Here is a 17250-nt window from a genome sequence, read left to right as displayed (position 1 = left end):
TTCGTTTATGTATGAGGCATATTGTATATTTCTGGATCACAGCCATGAATGATTTTGTTCATTTGTCCAGAAGTTGCAACCATCAGGAAAGCAGTGTGCTTTGATTTTAAACAAAGCAAACTACTTCATATTGAGCTCTGTTCATGCATACACAGTATTTCAATTAGCCTGTGATTTCCTCAAAAGTACTGTTCACTTAAGGATGCCTAGCTGGCAGTTGACTTGAACTTTTCCTCCCTCCCTTGTACGTGACACTGTTTTGCTCAAAGTAGGCACTATGCTTTTAATTTGCTTGCTGAGGCATTGTTACAACTCTTCATGAGTCTTGGCCAAGGGAAGAATTTAGACCCCTGAGAAGCAAATGCAAGTCTCCAACTTCACACATCAACATGGACAAATGTATCTGAAACTGAATCCAGACTAATTCATCATTCCAGTAATTTCGCATTTATGCTGATACCATAATAGGTTAGAACATATGTAATTTACTGTTTTTAATTGGACAAATGGAACAGAACTTCATTCAAATGAAAAAGCCATTTGTCAAATGAAGTTTACATAAAATAAATGAGATTTATGGCAGCAATGAGAATGCGCTTCTAAATTAAACTAACCTACAGCTTAATAAAATATGAGGTATTACAAAAGAATGCAAAAATCCTTCTAACCACAGGACTTTAATGCTACAATAATTCTGCTCTTCCTAAAGGACAACAATTTTGCCCTTTCTTAAATAATACAGTTCAAAACATATATTAGAACACTGAGTTTCAAGAATTAGTAGTTAAACCACAGTAATCAGGTGATAGTAAAGATATAGAAAGCTTGTGCATTTTCCCATTAGGCACAGGTTTAACATGGAAAATATTCTATGCAGGTGGAGGGGGAGGGGAGGGAAACATGGGGGGGTGACTTACTGTAGTACTTCACAGATGCACTATACACATAATGCAGCAGTACAGGATACACTAATAAATGAAGGCAACTGAAAAGGCAGTACTCACCCAAAATATCAAATTGAAAAGGAACATCATATATTTCAAACAACACAGGCAGCCTCTTGCCATGTTGCACTTCTTAAATTCTAAAAGGAAAACAAAGGACAGATCCAGATAAAAGACCACATATTTGCTGCCTTTGGGTGCACTGTATTTGTCACTTTTTATGCCAGTCCCAGTTCCAACACCGGTCCCGGTTCCAACCCCGGCGTGGTTCTGTGTGCGTGATCCAGCTGTACCATAGAAAGCTCCAGCAGTAAAACCTCGACCAAATTGCCTCCCTGAGGCGGAAGGCTTAGCAAAATCTGAATCTTTGCTATCCAAAGATGGACTCCGGTGAATTGAAGAATCCTCGCTACTTGACTTCTCCATGATCTCTCTTTCCACAGTTGTCAGATTTAATGTATAGCATCTCTCACCATTAAACGCAGTGCCTTGCAAACGCACAGTACAATAAGGGCTGTCTGTATTTTGCTTCTTTTTTTCTTCATACGTAAATCAGATAATCACTGCAGAATTTATTCACTGCATTGTTGTTGTTTTTATCTATTTTTTATAGCAATGCAGACTGTACTCTATCTGTACCATGGATTTATATATTAACATCCCATGCAGGAGCATACTCATGATTTATCTTGATGAATCAGTTATGCAGAACTTCAATTTTTATTCAGAAAAGCCATAAGCTCCTTCTCTCTGCCCTTAGTCTACAGCCCTCTAATCTATAGGCAGCAGATGGTCCTTGCATCCATTTCCAAAAAGCTTCTGCAGTACACCTGGGCGACTTTCCTGTAGCCTGATCACTTTTCTTGCTCTCAGCTTCCTTCTCTGTGTCTCTCTGACCGTTTCACACACGCTGTCTTTTTTTTTTTTTTTTTTTTTTTGCCACCCGTTTGCAGTATCTCATTCAGTAATCAGCTGTAACAGCACGCTCTGTGTTTCACTGCTGTTGATGTGAAATCATCAGCAGCTGCAACCACTGGGCATTTCCCACAGAAATCCCTGACCTAACTATCAAGTAATAAATCCACCCTCTTGCTTGCCCCTCCTCTCTGCTTCCCATCTGACCAGTTAGAAGAAGCCTTCTCCCCTAGGGCACACCTCCATGACACAGTACCTTTAAGAGGATTTAGAATTACTCTTGACTATACAAGTGCACAACAGAAAATCTCTTTAAATGTCAAGTACTGTTTAGCTGTTTATGAGCTTGAACTGTGAGGTAATGATACTCATTTTATGCAATAAAATTCTGCTAAAAGTATGGATTAGATAGACGAGACCTAGCCTCTCCCTGCTCGCAAAATTAACAGTGACTGCACGTACTTACATTTTTTTCTGGCTTAAATGTCACGGGACAAGGAACTGGTACAGACTAGCAGCTGACATACACTGAATAGGCACATATCTATACATGCACATAGCACAACGCCATCACCTATGATATAATTAACCATAATAAGAAAAGCAGAGCTGCTGTCTCTTAAAGGATGATCAATCAATTCTTAAGACTTGAAATGCAAGGATATCTGAACCTGCAGCTATTTACAGTCTGTTTAACTAGTAAGTCAGAGATTATTCTTGTGTATGCTAATAAATCATCCTACATTGCACGTAGACTGTGAACTAGAAACTCTGACCCAAATGCCACATTACTTTTCTGGATAGTAACACAGATAGTATCTGGTAGAACTCTGAAACAAAGTGGGCAGGAGTGTGCAAATGTGGTGGTGCCTATGTGTGCAAGTGCTTGGAGTGGAGGGAGAGAAAAACTTCAGGTCACAGCTGGAACTTACAAATTTGTCATTTTGTCACAACCATAAAAAGAGCACATCGATGGTGCAAAGTGGGAAAACATTTAAATTGCTTGTTATTTTTTATTTTTTATTTTTTTTAAGAAAGAAATCATCTCAGGAGGCCACTACAAAAGAAATACAGCTACCAGTAAAAACAAAAGTTATTCCCAATTTTAACTGACCCTCTCACATTTCTTCAGTCTTTTATGCCCAACAGCACCTTAAAATTCTATTATTTTTATATTGCAACATTAGAATCAACATTCTAAAGCAATGCAGTACCTCTCCTGATAAGCCTTTTCTGTGAAGAGATCTTTCTACCATGAAGTACTTCATACCATGAAATACATAGTATTTGTAAATGTAATAACCTTCTCTCACTTCTTCTGCTTCTTGTTAGAACAGGATTTTAACAGGCAGGCCCAAGCCTGTGTCAAACAAATTTATTCACTTTGCTTTTTAAAAGCAATTTCAGAACTACTTGCATAAAACTTCTCCATCAGAAATATGACTACAAGATAATGACTAAGTAGTCCACATCATACAGTGCAGCAGAGAAGGTTACACACAAAACACCCTAGGAAAAAAAAAAAAAAAAAAAAAAAGATAAATTACAGTGATCAAAGCGGGGCATTTCTGCATTTCTGTACATGTCTATGATGTGAATAACAACTGCTCCCTTGGAAGTTTGTAAGGACCACCAGTCTCAGAAAAAAACATGGGAGAAACTTGCAGGCCATGACCAGGTATCTACCCGAGACACTGGAACTTGCAGTATAAGTATCAGTCAAAGCACAAGGCAAATGCCTGAGCATGGTTTTAGAAGTCTGAAAAGGCTCTTCAGTTTGAAAAATCATTTACTGGTTGTGAAGTACTTTTAGAATTTACAAAACTGAGCTCTCAGTCAAAAATAATATGAGAATGCACAAGTAGTCTAAAACATTTTTTTAATATTTACTCTTTGGTTTGTTATAAATTTTACACTTACATAAAATAGAAAGAAAGGAATTAGATCTTCAGGAAAAAAAAAAAAAGTGCATTTGTGAAAACTAATGCATAAAAAAAAGCACCACAATTCTTCCTCATGCTTTTTTTCAATTTTTTATTAGTAGACCACCTTTAAGTTTTCAATTTTTCTATTTTTGCCTTCAAATACTACAAAAGATTTGCTTTTTCTAAAATTACTTGTAAAGCACCTTTCATTCAGAGCTAACCATGACCGGTCTACATCACCATTTATACTTTAGAATGCACAGCCAAAGAAATAAGTGTAGCCAATACCCACTTTCAAAATCCAAGTTTGAGTAACTAGCACTGGAGCAAAATGAACCAGCGTAGCTTCCCCTTCATTGGTGTACAAAGCAAACGCATGACTCTCCTACGGCTATGCTGCTAGGGAGACTCTACAAGCTTCAGTAACCTTCTGACACTTGAATCTAAGGCCCCAGAGCAGCTTTACAGATTAGATGCCACTTCCTCCTGCTAGAAACACTAACTCAGTGCTTATGTAGCTCAGTTAATAAATCACACAGAACTACTTATTTGCTGAAAAAATAACCAATGAAAAATCTGTACCCAGTTCCTCCAACTGTGTTTTGACTAGCCATAACACGTAACTTTCTCTGATCGAGACTTTATTGGCAGGTGTTGCTGCAAGGCCATTCAACGTTACAGTTGTCCCACTTGACATGGGACCTCAGCACAGGAAAGAGCATATTTGGCTTCACTGCAGCTCTCATCTCTGATGAGTAATTAGGGCATGAAAAACATTCAAAAGCTCGCTCTGCACTTCATTATTCTTCAATTACTGAATCAGAGAATTTTGATGCCAAAAAAAGCCTCCACATCAAAAATATAATCTCAGTCTCCAACACAAATGCCTGGGACAAAGAAAAAATATCAGCCTCTGACATCTGAATAGCTCAGTCCAGTTTCAGTGGTAAGAATTTAGGCCACTTTCAGATATAATGTGAATGTCACAACTGGTGTAGCAGAAAGAATGGAAAGGAAGGTTATTAGTAACAACGCCCAGACAACATAGGCTGGGTCTCCTATTGATACCAACTTGCCTAGGTCTCTTCTGGGAACAGCACACCATTGTCCTGAGAACAAAGATCCCAACAACTTCATTTTTTATTTGTACTTTCCCTAAGCCTTTAGTTTTATCTCACCAGAACTTTGGTGCCAATTACACACAGCTACAGTGCTCCTGAACACTTTTGTTTGTTTCTACCCTCTTCAGCTGTTTCTACACAACTGCCTTGTGGAACCATGATGCAAAGCAGAACAAAAGCTGACCAAGTTTAGACACATATTTATAACCATGTATTTATAAAGACATAATACAGATACAAGTGTATTTAAGCAGCATATGAAGAAAAAAAATCTTACTTTTTCCTTTGTAAAAGATCCCAATTTATTTTACAAAACAGCCCCCTAGATGACCTTGCTCACACAGTGAAGGGGACAGGGACTATAGCAGGCAAGAACAGGAATAAATGTCAAAGGCTGAGTAAAAATTTCTTAAGCTTCTCTTATGATCTCCCATGATTCCAGACTTGAAAATATGAAACATTAGTTGTTTTTGAAGAGGGGAAATAAAAACTCCAGTCACCATGATATGCAATCCATCATGTAGGCTAATGTAGTGGTACTGTAGCCATTTTAAACATGGGGAATTTGATGATCAAGTAGTTTGCTGAGGATAAATAGGAAATCACTGGCAAAGGACCAGACTGAATCTAGGCCTCACACAGTCCCAGGTTAGTACACTAACCGTTGCACCATTCTGGAATTAAATATTTTTAGAAATCATGAGCTTTAGTAATCTTGTTGCATGACTTCAGAAAAATGTGGAGCCTTGTAGAGAGATGCACAAACATATACGCTATCAAATGTTCCAGGAAAACAGTTGTTAAATTCACACTTTTATTTTGAATGATATTGACCAAAGCCTCAGTTATACACTCCTTCCTCAGGCAGGAAGATTAGGTACCACTACCTAGATTACAGTAGGTAGACAAAAGAGCTAGATTGCTCCGCATAAGCTGAAGGACTATAGCTTCCCAATCAGCAGTTCAAGTCACTGCTCCAAATCCTAGAAGACCATGAGAGGGAGACATGTAACAAGATTTGGAAAGAGTAGTTTGTGACTCTGGCATAAGAAGTCATATACAGATGAAAGCTCAGCTTAGAAAAAATACACAGTTCATTTTGGAATAATCTTAAAGAGAAGAGAGTGTTCAAATAATCATAGCTGAAATAAATATCATCTGAAAAACAAAAACATGGAGTTCTCTGGACTCCCATGCCCCTGGCTTCACAACAAAGAGCTTATAAACTCCAGCAAGTCAAAATACCAGCCTTATCAGCAACACAGTAACTCTCCTTGCCTACCCAAGTCAAAGAGGTAAACTCTCTTTGAGTTGTCTAAACTAATACTTATCTTGTTTATATACCTATAAGAACAGTTTATCCTTCTAACATGGTGTCCCCACTGGATGGACAATCAATAAAATAAGACCTTGTTATAAGACTTCCCACTGCATCAAATATTCTGTGGCACAGTCCATGATGTTTCCATTAAAAACCATGACCGTATGACATTGTCTCAAAACTGTACAAAGGAATTAGTTGTAGACCATGTCAGGGACCTTAACCCACTACGATCAGCTGCAGATGATAACATGACATGCTGATGCAGAGGAGACATGGGAGATGAGGGTCAAAGTGCAATGTGGGGTCCCAAAGCTAAGAAATTGTGATTATGTCACACCTTCATACCAGCAGTCCCTCAGACTGAGCAGAAAGAATGCCTGAGTTTTCAAAGTTACAGGAAAAACATAACTTTATTAAAAACAGAAATACAGCTACCTACATTTAAGCTTCTAAATCAAAATGTGAGCACAAGGGTCTTCTAGAGTTTTGTCTTCACTTTATAAACATCATGAACTATGCTAAACTAAAGATTTAGTCCTCTAAAGACTATGTTAGTATGCAATTCACCATTGCTATTTTCACCTTTAAGAACTGAAACCTGGAAAGGCTATTTACTGCTTGTTTCTGAGAAGCCCTAGTAGTTTGAACTTTCTGGGGCTTTGCAGTGCATGTACCAAGATCAAGTCAACCCATACAACATAGAACCTACAATCCAGACAGAAAGCAAGACATTAATAGCTGACTTTGAATATAGCAACTATATTGGACATTTAAAGAAAGAGTCTCGAAACTACCTTACCAATACTTCCACTAGCAGGTGGGAGAACACAGAAGATTTGCGAGGCAAAAAAATAGCACACACCCAAGCAGATGAGCCTATTCTGCCAGGCAGCAGAGAGTACCAGATCTTTGAAACATTCTGATTATGCCCTTTAACCCCTTAATATAAGAATCTGTATCCCTTCTAATTATGGGGGTTTTAGCTCATCTTCTACTGGGGCAAATACATCGTTCCATCTCCATTAACAGCTAATCCTTCTTGAATTCTACTGAGACTTTAACCTCAATATCTTCCAGCATCGAGTTCCATAGGTAGGCATTATGTTAAAAAAAATCTTCCTATCATTTGCTGTCAGCCTTCCAGCTTAATTATTTGTCCCATTCTGGCATTTGCCCTTATCACACAATTCATTATTTTGTAATCCTCTGTTACACCCCATGTCATTTGTCCTACATTAATCAAAGCACATATAATCTTTTCAGTGCCTCCTGTTATTGAAAGCTCTCTGACTCCCTAATAACTTCAGGCAGCCATCTTATGCTTTCTTGCTATTTGAGTTGTGTTTATACCATAATCTTGTCAGATCAGTTGATGACAAGATCTTTTTATTTTTAAAGGACAAAAGTTGACATTTAAATGCAAAGTTTAATTGATCAATTCTGTCTCTATCAACAACTTACCTTCATGAAAGGTGAAGTCATTTAGGTTCAAAACACTTTTATTTTTCACTACTATTTTGCTTTTTTATTTCAGATTATAAATTTGGTCTCTGAGAAGTCCAACACCTCAGAGACAAACAAGAAAACCCTTATAATTTAAATTCTGTATTTTACCTGTAGGAAGAAAGGAGGTTCTCACTATAACAGCGATAGTTTAATACTTGATACTTATAAAATCATCAGAATGTCCATCTGCAAGTCAGGGACTCCTTGCAAAGAATCTAACATAAACTGAACCAAGCTTTGGCCAGCAATGATGAAAATAAATGTGTGACATCAACTGATGCCTCCTCCCAGAACACCAAAAAGCATATGGAGATAAGTGTTTTTTATCATGCACACACAGAAAACAAAGATCAAGGTAGTAGAAAATTGTCAGCCACATGCTGGAAAGCAACAACATTATTTCCCTGACATCCCCATGGTATGAAACACCAGAAGTCAGATCTCCAAAATCATGCTTTAAAAAATATGCTCCATCACCATCTCCACAGAAGGGAAATGAAAGGGGAGGGAAAGAAGAAGGGTTCTTCTTATGTGTTATCTATTTTGTGCAGAAAGCACAAAATCCAAGCACTTCTCTTCCACTCACAATTTCAATGACAGTTTAGTTTTGTCATGATCCCAATTGCACTACAGATTAAAGAAAGCTATCAAATAGCAGAAGACTTTTGCCTATCATAAGAGATGATATCTCTTCTTACCCTTGGTCAGTGTAGGAGCACTTTGTTAATACAGGAACTTCTCTAACCCTGTCCAATGTGTAGATATTCCTTGAACAAAATCAGATTGTTATTCTTTATCCTCTATTCTAAAGAGACTGTCTTTCACCAGCAGCCTGCTGTTCTGAATTGGTAGACAGCTGGCATCTGGTATCAACATAACTATTAAACTTAAAGATGAACAAAAACCATAAAAAATAAAGGAAGGAAAATTCAAACAAATGGTTCCACATAAAGAAATGAAAATGACATCATTCACTTTAAAAGGCAACACACATTTCCCAACCCTGCTCAACAGTGCCATGAAAGAACTTTTTTAGACATATTCCTTTCATAATTAAGTGAATTCCTTCATCGTTAAAATATTCATATTTTGGCATTTCATAGAATCATAAACTATCCTGAGTTGGAAGGGACCCACAAGGATCCTTAAGTCCAACTCTTGGCACTACACAGGACCACACAAAAATCAGACCCTATGTCTGAGAGTGTTGTCCCAACACTTCTTGAACTCTGGCAGGCTTGGTGCTGTGACTATTTCCCTGGGGAACCAGTTCCAGTGCCCCTCTCAGTGAAGAACGTTTTCCTAATATCCATCTGCATCACACTTGTGATTCCATGAATGAGGATATTTAAAACCACTGCATCAGGGCTGGCAGAGCCCCAGATGTCTACAATTGTCAAAAACTTACATCATTATTTTAGGTTCCTTCTCCCATTAACTCATCAGCAGCCCCAGCCTCCACTTTAAGACATCCCTGAAAGTGACTGACTGACTGCCTAACTGGAGAGCAGTCACCTCAGAGATGTGTGAGTCATCAAAAGAGTGTTTACCAGCAGCACTTCCAAGCAAAACCTGATCCCAGGTTCAATGTTCAGGTCAAAGAGGCACAGGCCTACAGCTTTCATAAGGGAGTCAAAATGCCAGATGAATTACCTATCTGCTAAGGGCCCAGAGCCAGTAGTAACCTCAGAGCTAAAAGTTGTCAGCGGAATAGGCTGAGTTCAAGCCACAGTACAAAGTTCCCCTCTGCTGGGCCCTCAATGTGACCCAGAGCAGAAATGCCTGGAAACAAGAGTGCAATCTAGCCTCTACAGACATTAAATCCTTAGCCTGCTCCTTGCCCTCCCTAAGGTTTACCACCTGTAGTAACAAGCTACATTGCCTAACAATTCCTCTCACACTTCCTTTTGTCATTCAAGAGAAACATTATTGAAATCATGTGAAATGGTTTGGTTTTTTGAATAATTCAATATAATTTGCAAATATCTGAAGTGGCGTTAACAGCACCTTCCGAGTTATGGTCAAACTACTGGATAACAGTTTTATTTCATCCTGCAAGTTTGGGTTGGACTCTCCTATGGCTTCCAGAAAGCTTCTGCAAAAATATAGTCAGAGCGAAGTCCACAGACTCCTTCCTGACTCGAAGCCTTTTAGATTTATAGAAGTCATCTTATTTGAGCAACTGCATTTACCCTCACAATAAAGCTTCTTGCATGTTTTGTGGTAACACTATGGAAAATTGTCAACTTTGACATAAAAAATAGGATGCGCCTGTAATGTAACAGTCATGCAATTAATGTTTTTGCTTTGCCAGCAACAGTAAAGTCAGATTTAAATGCCAAGAGGAGAGAGATACTTTATCCGCTTTACTCATGTCACAAAAATGAGGCTACATGGTTCTCATCTATTCTGCATGAGATACAAGAAAGGGTGTAAAAATGAAACCAAGGTAAATCTCTTGCTGTAATCCAGCAGGTTTAGGTACAGCTGTTCATGAGCTTTACGATCAATGTCAACTCTTATTACAAGGATGTGAGGGTTTTAGGAAAGGGGAAAGGAGAAAGAGAAAAGGGGAAAGGGAAAAAAAAAAGGGGAATAGGGACGAGGAAAAAGGGGAAATAACAGGGTACAATTTGACATGACCCTATCTGTCAAGACACAATCATGCAGCAGTTCAATTACCTGATTTACAGTATGAGTTATTTAACTTCTTACAGTAAATTAATGATCCATTTTAAAGGCAGAACTATTACTGCTGAATATGATCTATAGTTTTATTTACAGTTGGTGAGAATGCCTTGTGCTAGCTGCAATACCAAGTATGCAAAGCCTAATATGAGGTGTAAAGAATGGATGCAAAGATGTTTGACTCCTTCCCAAAAGCCAAGCCCACATTCCCTTAAGTTTTGAGAATTTTATTTATACCATCAGTTTACCAAAGATGAGAAAACCAAAACACCCCTTATCAGCAGCCAGCAACTAACAACATTGCAAAAGTTCATCACAGTGACATCGAAAAGACAAAAAAAAAAAAAAAAAAAAAAAAAAAAGTATACTGGTAAGTATACTGGTAAGTATACTGGTATACTGTGGAAGGGAAAACTACTTGTGCAATTCATCCTACTCTGATCTACCTAAGTGAGCATACTATGTTAATTCAGCACAGGCAGGTTTATTTATTTATTTACAAATAAATTGGGATATAGGCATGACACTTAATAGAATCATAGAATCATTAAGGTTGGAAAAGACCTCCAAGATCACCCGGTCCAACCATCCCCCTACCACCAATATCACCCACTAAACCATGTCCCTAAGCACCACCTCCAACCTTTCCTTAAACACCCCCAGGGATGGTGACTCCACCACCTCCCTAGGCAACCCATTTCAATGCCTGACTGATCTTTCTGAGAACAACTGTCGCCTAATTTCCAATCTAAACCTCCCCTGGTGCAACTTGAGGCCATTCTCTCTTTTCCTATTACTAGTTACCTGTGAGAAGAGGCTGACCCCCAGCTCCCCACACCTTCCTTTCAGGTAGCTGTAGAGAGCAATGTGGTCTCCCTTGAGCCTCCTCTTCTCCAGGCTGAGCAAGCCCAGCTCCCTCGGCCATTCCTCACAGGACTTGTATTCCAGGCCCTTCACCAGCTTCATAGCCCTTCTCTGGACACGCTCCAGGGCCTCGATGTTCTTCTTGTAGTGAGGGGCCCAAACCTGAACACAGTACTTGAGCTGCGGCCTCACCAGAGCAGAGTACAGGTGGACGATCACTTCCCTGGTCCTGCTGGCTATACTATTCCTGATACAGGCCAGGATGCCATTGGCCTTCTTGGCCTCCTGGGCACACTGCTGGCTTATGTTAAGGTGAGCATCTACCAGCACCCCCAGATCCCTTTCCTTTGCACAGCTTTCCAGCCACTCTGCCCCAAGCCTGTAGCATTGCATGGGGTTGTTATGACCAAAATGCAGGACCTGGCACTTAGCCATGTTAAACATTATCCCACTGGCCTCTGCCCATCGATCCAACCTGTCCAGGTCCCTCTGCATATGCTCTGCACATTGGTTCACAGGAATCTATCAAATAAATGGCTGCAAATGCTTATGTGTGTAAGTAGTGTGTATCAGCACAGATCTTTAAAGAACATGAATTATAATAAAAGCTTCCAAACTGTAATACCAGATAAGGGTAGACAGTGCTAAGTTTGGTACAAGTATGCCTTTCAGGACCCAAATTTCATGCTCATAATGTCAATATGTATATAACCTTTCTCTCTTCTCTCCTCAGTGTCCAAGTCTAGCTAGTTTTCTATGTTACTTTCAAGCCTAACCTGATTTACTGGAAAGACTTTCCAGACCTCTTCCCTTCAGAGGAACAAGTTAATAGTAATCTGTAATAGTAAATCTGCAATGATGTAATCCACATGATAATGTTATGCTTGCTTTTGTTGTTTTAACCCTCTAATCTCAATGTCTATAAAACAGATCTATGTAGGTTTGGACATGAATGTTAACATAAGAGATGCTTTGCTCCCTGAATTTAATCCAGACTGTGGGATCCTTCTGTGTTATTTTTCTCATATTCTCAGGTCCTTTTCCTGCCAAGCATCTGGCCAGAAGAAACATAAAATTATTGTTGACCACCCAGACATTTTTCATACGAGTTTTAAGAACTCATCATTCTATCTCATTTCTGAAATCCACCTATTATAAATTGCCCATATCTTGATCTTCTCCTCTCCCACCTCCTTCTGTGCCATTGATTTATTATAGGACACTTTTATAGTACTTAGTGTTTCTATTCCAATAGCATGGAAACTACCATATTAGATATTTATCAGTAAGGAGTCTACTCCCTCCTACTGAAATCTCAGCAAGATAATTTGGCAGATACAATTAGGGAAAGATTCTCTATATCTATCTCTTTTTTGAAGAAATATTATACTCAAATACATAGCTTTAAACATGATTCTAACCAAAACCTGATTGTATAAATTGCACTCTGAGAACTCAAGTGTCTTGTATTCCAAGAACAGCTAAATCAAGTCAGATCAGTTCCCTATATATAAATATTTTTTCTTTTAAATCAACTTGAATGCTTTCTACCCTGTACACAGAAAAGAAAGATTCAGAAATTGTAACTATAATTGTAATCTGGCCTAAATCTAAAATAAAAACCTTCTCACTCACTGACAGATGTACCACTGAAGCTCTGAAGTTTAAAAGAAAACAAAAAACAGTATAAGTTTAATCAATAGATTGGTATCTATGGATCTATGGACATACGAAGAGAACAGAAATGATGCATTGGAAGGTGTAATTTCTTTTTCTGCACAGAATACTTTTCCAAACAGAATGATGCTTTGCACCTGTCATCTAATTCAATGCCAGTTTTTTGTATTATGCTGTAAAAAAGACTAAGAAAGTATCTCGATCATTTCAAAATATATATATATATTTATTCCAGTTCAGTGCCTCCCAAAGAGTATCTATTGCAATTTTGCAATAGAGCTTTTAGCTTCATTTTTACTGATTTCTCAGTTTTGTCCCTACCTAATACATCTGCTGTACAGTACAGATGTAATACTTCTCTACATAGAGAGTCTATATGGCTCTCTCAAATATCAATGATCTCTGAGTCTGGAAGATTATGTCAAAGCTGTGGGTGGATGGGTGTGTAGGAGGAAGGGTTTAATGAATTCTTCACTATGAATCGCTCTTTAATTAATTGTTCATAGGCACCAAAGCCTTCTAAATGTCTATCACAGAACTATCTTCATACATTTTCAACTATCTTCATATTTAACATCCAGTTATTTTTTCTTTTAATATAAAGAAGAAATACTTAAAATTCAAAGAAGCCAAAACAGATTGCTCCATAGTCTCCTGTATTCTCAAGCATTGGAAAAAAAAACAAAAAAAAAACAAAAAAAAAAAAAAAAAACCCCAACCAAAAAAAAAAAAAAAAAAAAAAAAAAACAAAGAAGAAAAAAAACAGGGCATGGTGCACTACTACACTATTACTGCAAAGTTCTGTCAACCAGACATTCTCCCACAGACTAGTCACTGGCGGATATTACATACATTCTGTAAACCACATTTTGAAAGTAACCAAGGACCATTCAAAAAGAAAAGCCAGATATACGTTATCGACACACACATCTCAATACTGAGAAATGTTAAACTCTTGACCTCTATTCTAGAAGAGGATAGATGCATGCTTAGGGGAGAATGCCAAAGGAAGATGCCCTCAAGAGGTGATATACATTATTTTGAAACAAAACTTTCAGATCACAGAACGTTAATATTAGGGCTTTAGGTAGGCACTAAGGTCATGATCAGATGTTCTGCATAATACCTAAAATATTTTCACTTTCCAAAAGGATAATCAGTGTCTTCCAATAAGCAGTTACAGAAAATGACATTACTTTGTTCACAAGGATGCAAGGTGACAAGACAAGCAAGAGAAACAAGTTGCTTCAGGGGAAAATTTGTTCTGGATATAAGGAAAAAATAATCTTCAATGTTAGAACAATTAACCATTGGAACAGATTGTGTGGACAAATGGTGGAATCTCCCTTACTGGAAATATTCAAGACTGCTTGTCAGGGCCCTTGGATAACCTAAACTAAGGCTCTGCTTTCAACAGAAGGTTGGACTACACAGTCTCCAGTTTGTCCCTTCAACCCAAATTTTCTATGACTTTAACATTTTGCCCTAATATTAAAAACTTGAGTTAGTCCCTGTGTGATTCCCTACCACAGGTAATCTCCCCAGGACGTAAAATACTGAGACTGAATTTCATGGTTCAGAGCTTTTTAAGGACAGAGTAGTATTCACTGACTTACAATGTAAATAAAATCAGATGCACTGAAAAACTGGCAAACTGAAATTACTATCATTCTGATGAGGAGAAACATCTTATAAGTATCTAGATTTGACAAAATAGTAACATCCTTATCCTATCAACTGGGTATTTGCAGAGCATAATTCCTCTCCAATTTGTGTGAATTAATTTGGTAATTATCCTTTCTAATCTGGTAACTATCATGTTGTTGAAATCTACATTTAACAGAAGATATGACACAACAGATCCCAGTCCTTCCTATCACCACATTCTGCATGTTTTCCACCCCACTAGAGTGTGAAGCCCATACAAGAGTTTATTTGATAGAATCCAGAAACTTCCCCAAAGAGAGTAATGTAACATCTGCAAAAACAGAGATTAGTAATTATTTAAAGCTTCAGTCATGGAAATATAACTGCCCTTAGAGATGTACCAGCTGCACAGATGAAGTGCTGTTTTATTGTCCTCAATTATAATTTTCTGAAAAACTCCAAATAAAAGCTATTTTTACAGAAGAAACCTTGATGTTTGAGCACAGAGATGCTGAAATTTCTTTCAGTGTTGCCACTATGTCATGACAGTGGAAAGCTATTTAAAGACTTTGATTTGAGAAGCCGATACAGTTTTAGGTTCACCCAAATCCTTAAATGGGTATTACCAACATAAACAAATGCCAGTTTTTGCAAACAGCCTTGAAAGTTTCTTCAGATATGCCTTCTATTCCAAATCCCCCCTGTAGCTGTAGCTTTCCTATCATACTGTTCTCTTCTTGCAAGCATTTTTCTTTCTTGGAAAAATTCTTTCTTTTCTTTCTGCCTTGGAAGGCATTGGGGTCCATCAGTGCTAGTCCATCAGCTGGGACTGCACCTCCAATTCTAGTTTATTCTGGTGACCTCAGAATAAAAATAAATAAATAAATAAATACATAGATAGAAATAAAAACATAAATTAAAAAAAAAAAAAGAAAAAGCAAGCAAACACAAAACCTATGCCTTTCTTACAAAGTATGCAGCAGGGCATTAGCGACAGATTCTAACCACTGTGTCTTGCTCAAACCACATGACTTATTTTCACTCTGGCTAGGGAAATAAGATTTATGCAACAGGACTATCTATCATGAACTTTCAGGAATTTTTAAATGTTTTAACATCTTTAATCAAATCTGAAAGAAGGGAGAAAGCAGAATGTAATAGAATTCCTGGAAACCCAACACAACACACAGCACCATGTGTCTGGCATATCATCAGCAGCAAGGCAGAATAGCCTGCAAGGCTCATCCAGAGTCTGCACAACAAAGGAGCATGCACGTGACTCCAGACTAGTACCCTGTACACTGTGGCATTAGCCTGAAGAGCTGAATTAGAAGTAAATAGGGGATGTCAAGATGGCTGGAGAGCTTAAGTCTGGGTGGCTGGAAGGTGAGGAAGAAAGGGATAAGACTGTAATGATGTCAACCATAAGTCTAAAATCAGGACTTGTTCATTCTGCTTCATCAGAATTTTGAAAGGTACAAGACAAAATTGCAGTTGTGCAGTCACACTCTGAACTGACAGTGTGTGTAGTATTCTTATGTAGAGAATAACAGAATACCATTAGCCCTCTTAGCAGCAAGGGCACATTGCTGAATGGAATCATAACACGGAGCAGGAGCTAAAAGAAATGGGAGGCCTTATATGAGAGTCAGACCTCTGAAGCTGAAGCAGCGTGTGTCACTAGTGACAGTAGAGGGAGTTTGATTGAAGTTATCAGCTGAGCAGCTGTCAACATGAATGCAATAATCAAATCAGTGTAGCTAGAAGATTAGGCAGAAGATCACTTTAAAGGCTGTCCTCACGTAATCATTGAAAAAAGATTCCAAAATACTCAAACATTTCAGACGTTTCATGAAGGGCTCTTGCAGTTCTCAGGCAATGCTCAAATAGACCAGTACCAACAACATTCCAACATTCACAGTCCTTCTTTTTTTTAATGGTGGTTTGTTGCCATAGTTTTTAAGCACAACAGTCATCATCTACAATAGGCATAAAACAAGTAAGAAATCTAAACAACATAGACCACCCTAATGTCACTGAAGGCCTGAGAAAAATGTTTTGAAGTCATCCAGAACACGAGATAAATGCTAAGATGAAACTGAAGACGAAAATACTAGTAACAGTTTGAGCTATTAAGTTTATGAAGAAAAACAATCGTATTAATATCCACCCACATAAACTTACTTCTCTATTTCAACTAGACGATAAGCCTTCAAGAACATACCACAGATTTGCAACTAGAATCCAGTACTCATGCAATACATTCATACAAGCATCTCTCCATAGACTTATGTTCTGATTGAAACTTACCTCCCTGAAAACCCTGTGATTGCTAATTTAACCAGAACATTAGCCCCAAAATTTCTCCTCCAAGTGTAAAAATCACTCTTACCTAAATTATAACTTACTCCCTGACCACCTCCCCTCCCTGCCCCCCCCCCCCCCCCCAAAAAAAAAAAAGGCTATGTATTGTTCTGATCCTTAACTATCTCTAAATAAATAAGACATTTTGAGTTAAATGAGTTTTTCAGATTAGGAACGTAAGGTTTGCTTACTATCACATATCTCCCCCCCCCCCCCCCCCCCCCATTCAGATAGTGCAGTGAGATCAAATGTACAGGTTACATCCTTTCGTGGAA

The 17250-nt window shown here is 38.1% G+C and overlaps 1 protein-coding gene across 3 annotated transcripts in view; it reads right to left on the bottom strand.

Moving 5' to 3' along the window:
* TSPAN9 (tetraspanin 9) overlaps nt 1–17250 on the bottom strand; it is a 171517-nt gene that overhangs the window by 93429 nt on the left and 60838 nt on the right. The window contains exons 1-2 of one of the 3 annotated variants that reach the window (XM_032186041.1): nt 11193–11197; nt 1005–1084 (exon numbers count right to left, since the gene is read on the bottom strand). In XM_032186041.1, coding sequence (XP_032041932.1) covers nt 1005–1067 — 63 coding nt within the window. In that variant the 5' untranslated portion in view covers nt 1068–1084; nt 11193–11197. Of the gene's footprint in view, nt 1–1004; nt 2072–11192; nt 11198–17250 lie in introns of those variants that run through there. The other 2 variants (XM_032186031.1, XM_032186024.1) reach the window with 2 other exon arrangements.

This window comes from Aythya fuligula, chromosome 1 (genome assembly GCF_009819795.1).
Source record: "Aythya fuligula isolate bAytFul2 chromosome 1, bAytFul2.pri, whole genome shotgun sequence".
NCBI lineage: Eukaryota > Metazoa > Chordata > Aves > Anseriformes > Anatidae > Aythya > Aythya fuligula.
This window is presented reverse-complemented; position numbering and strand designations above follow the sequence as displayed.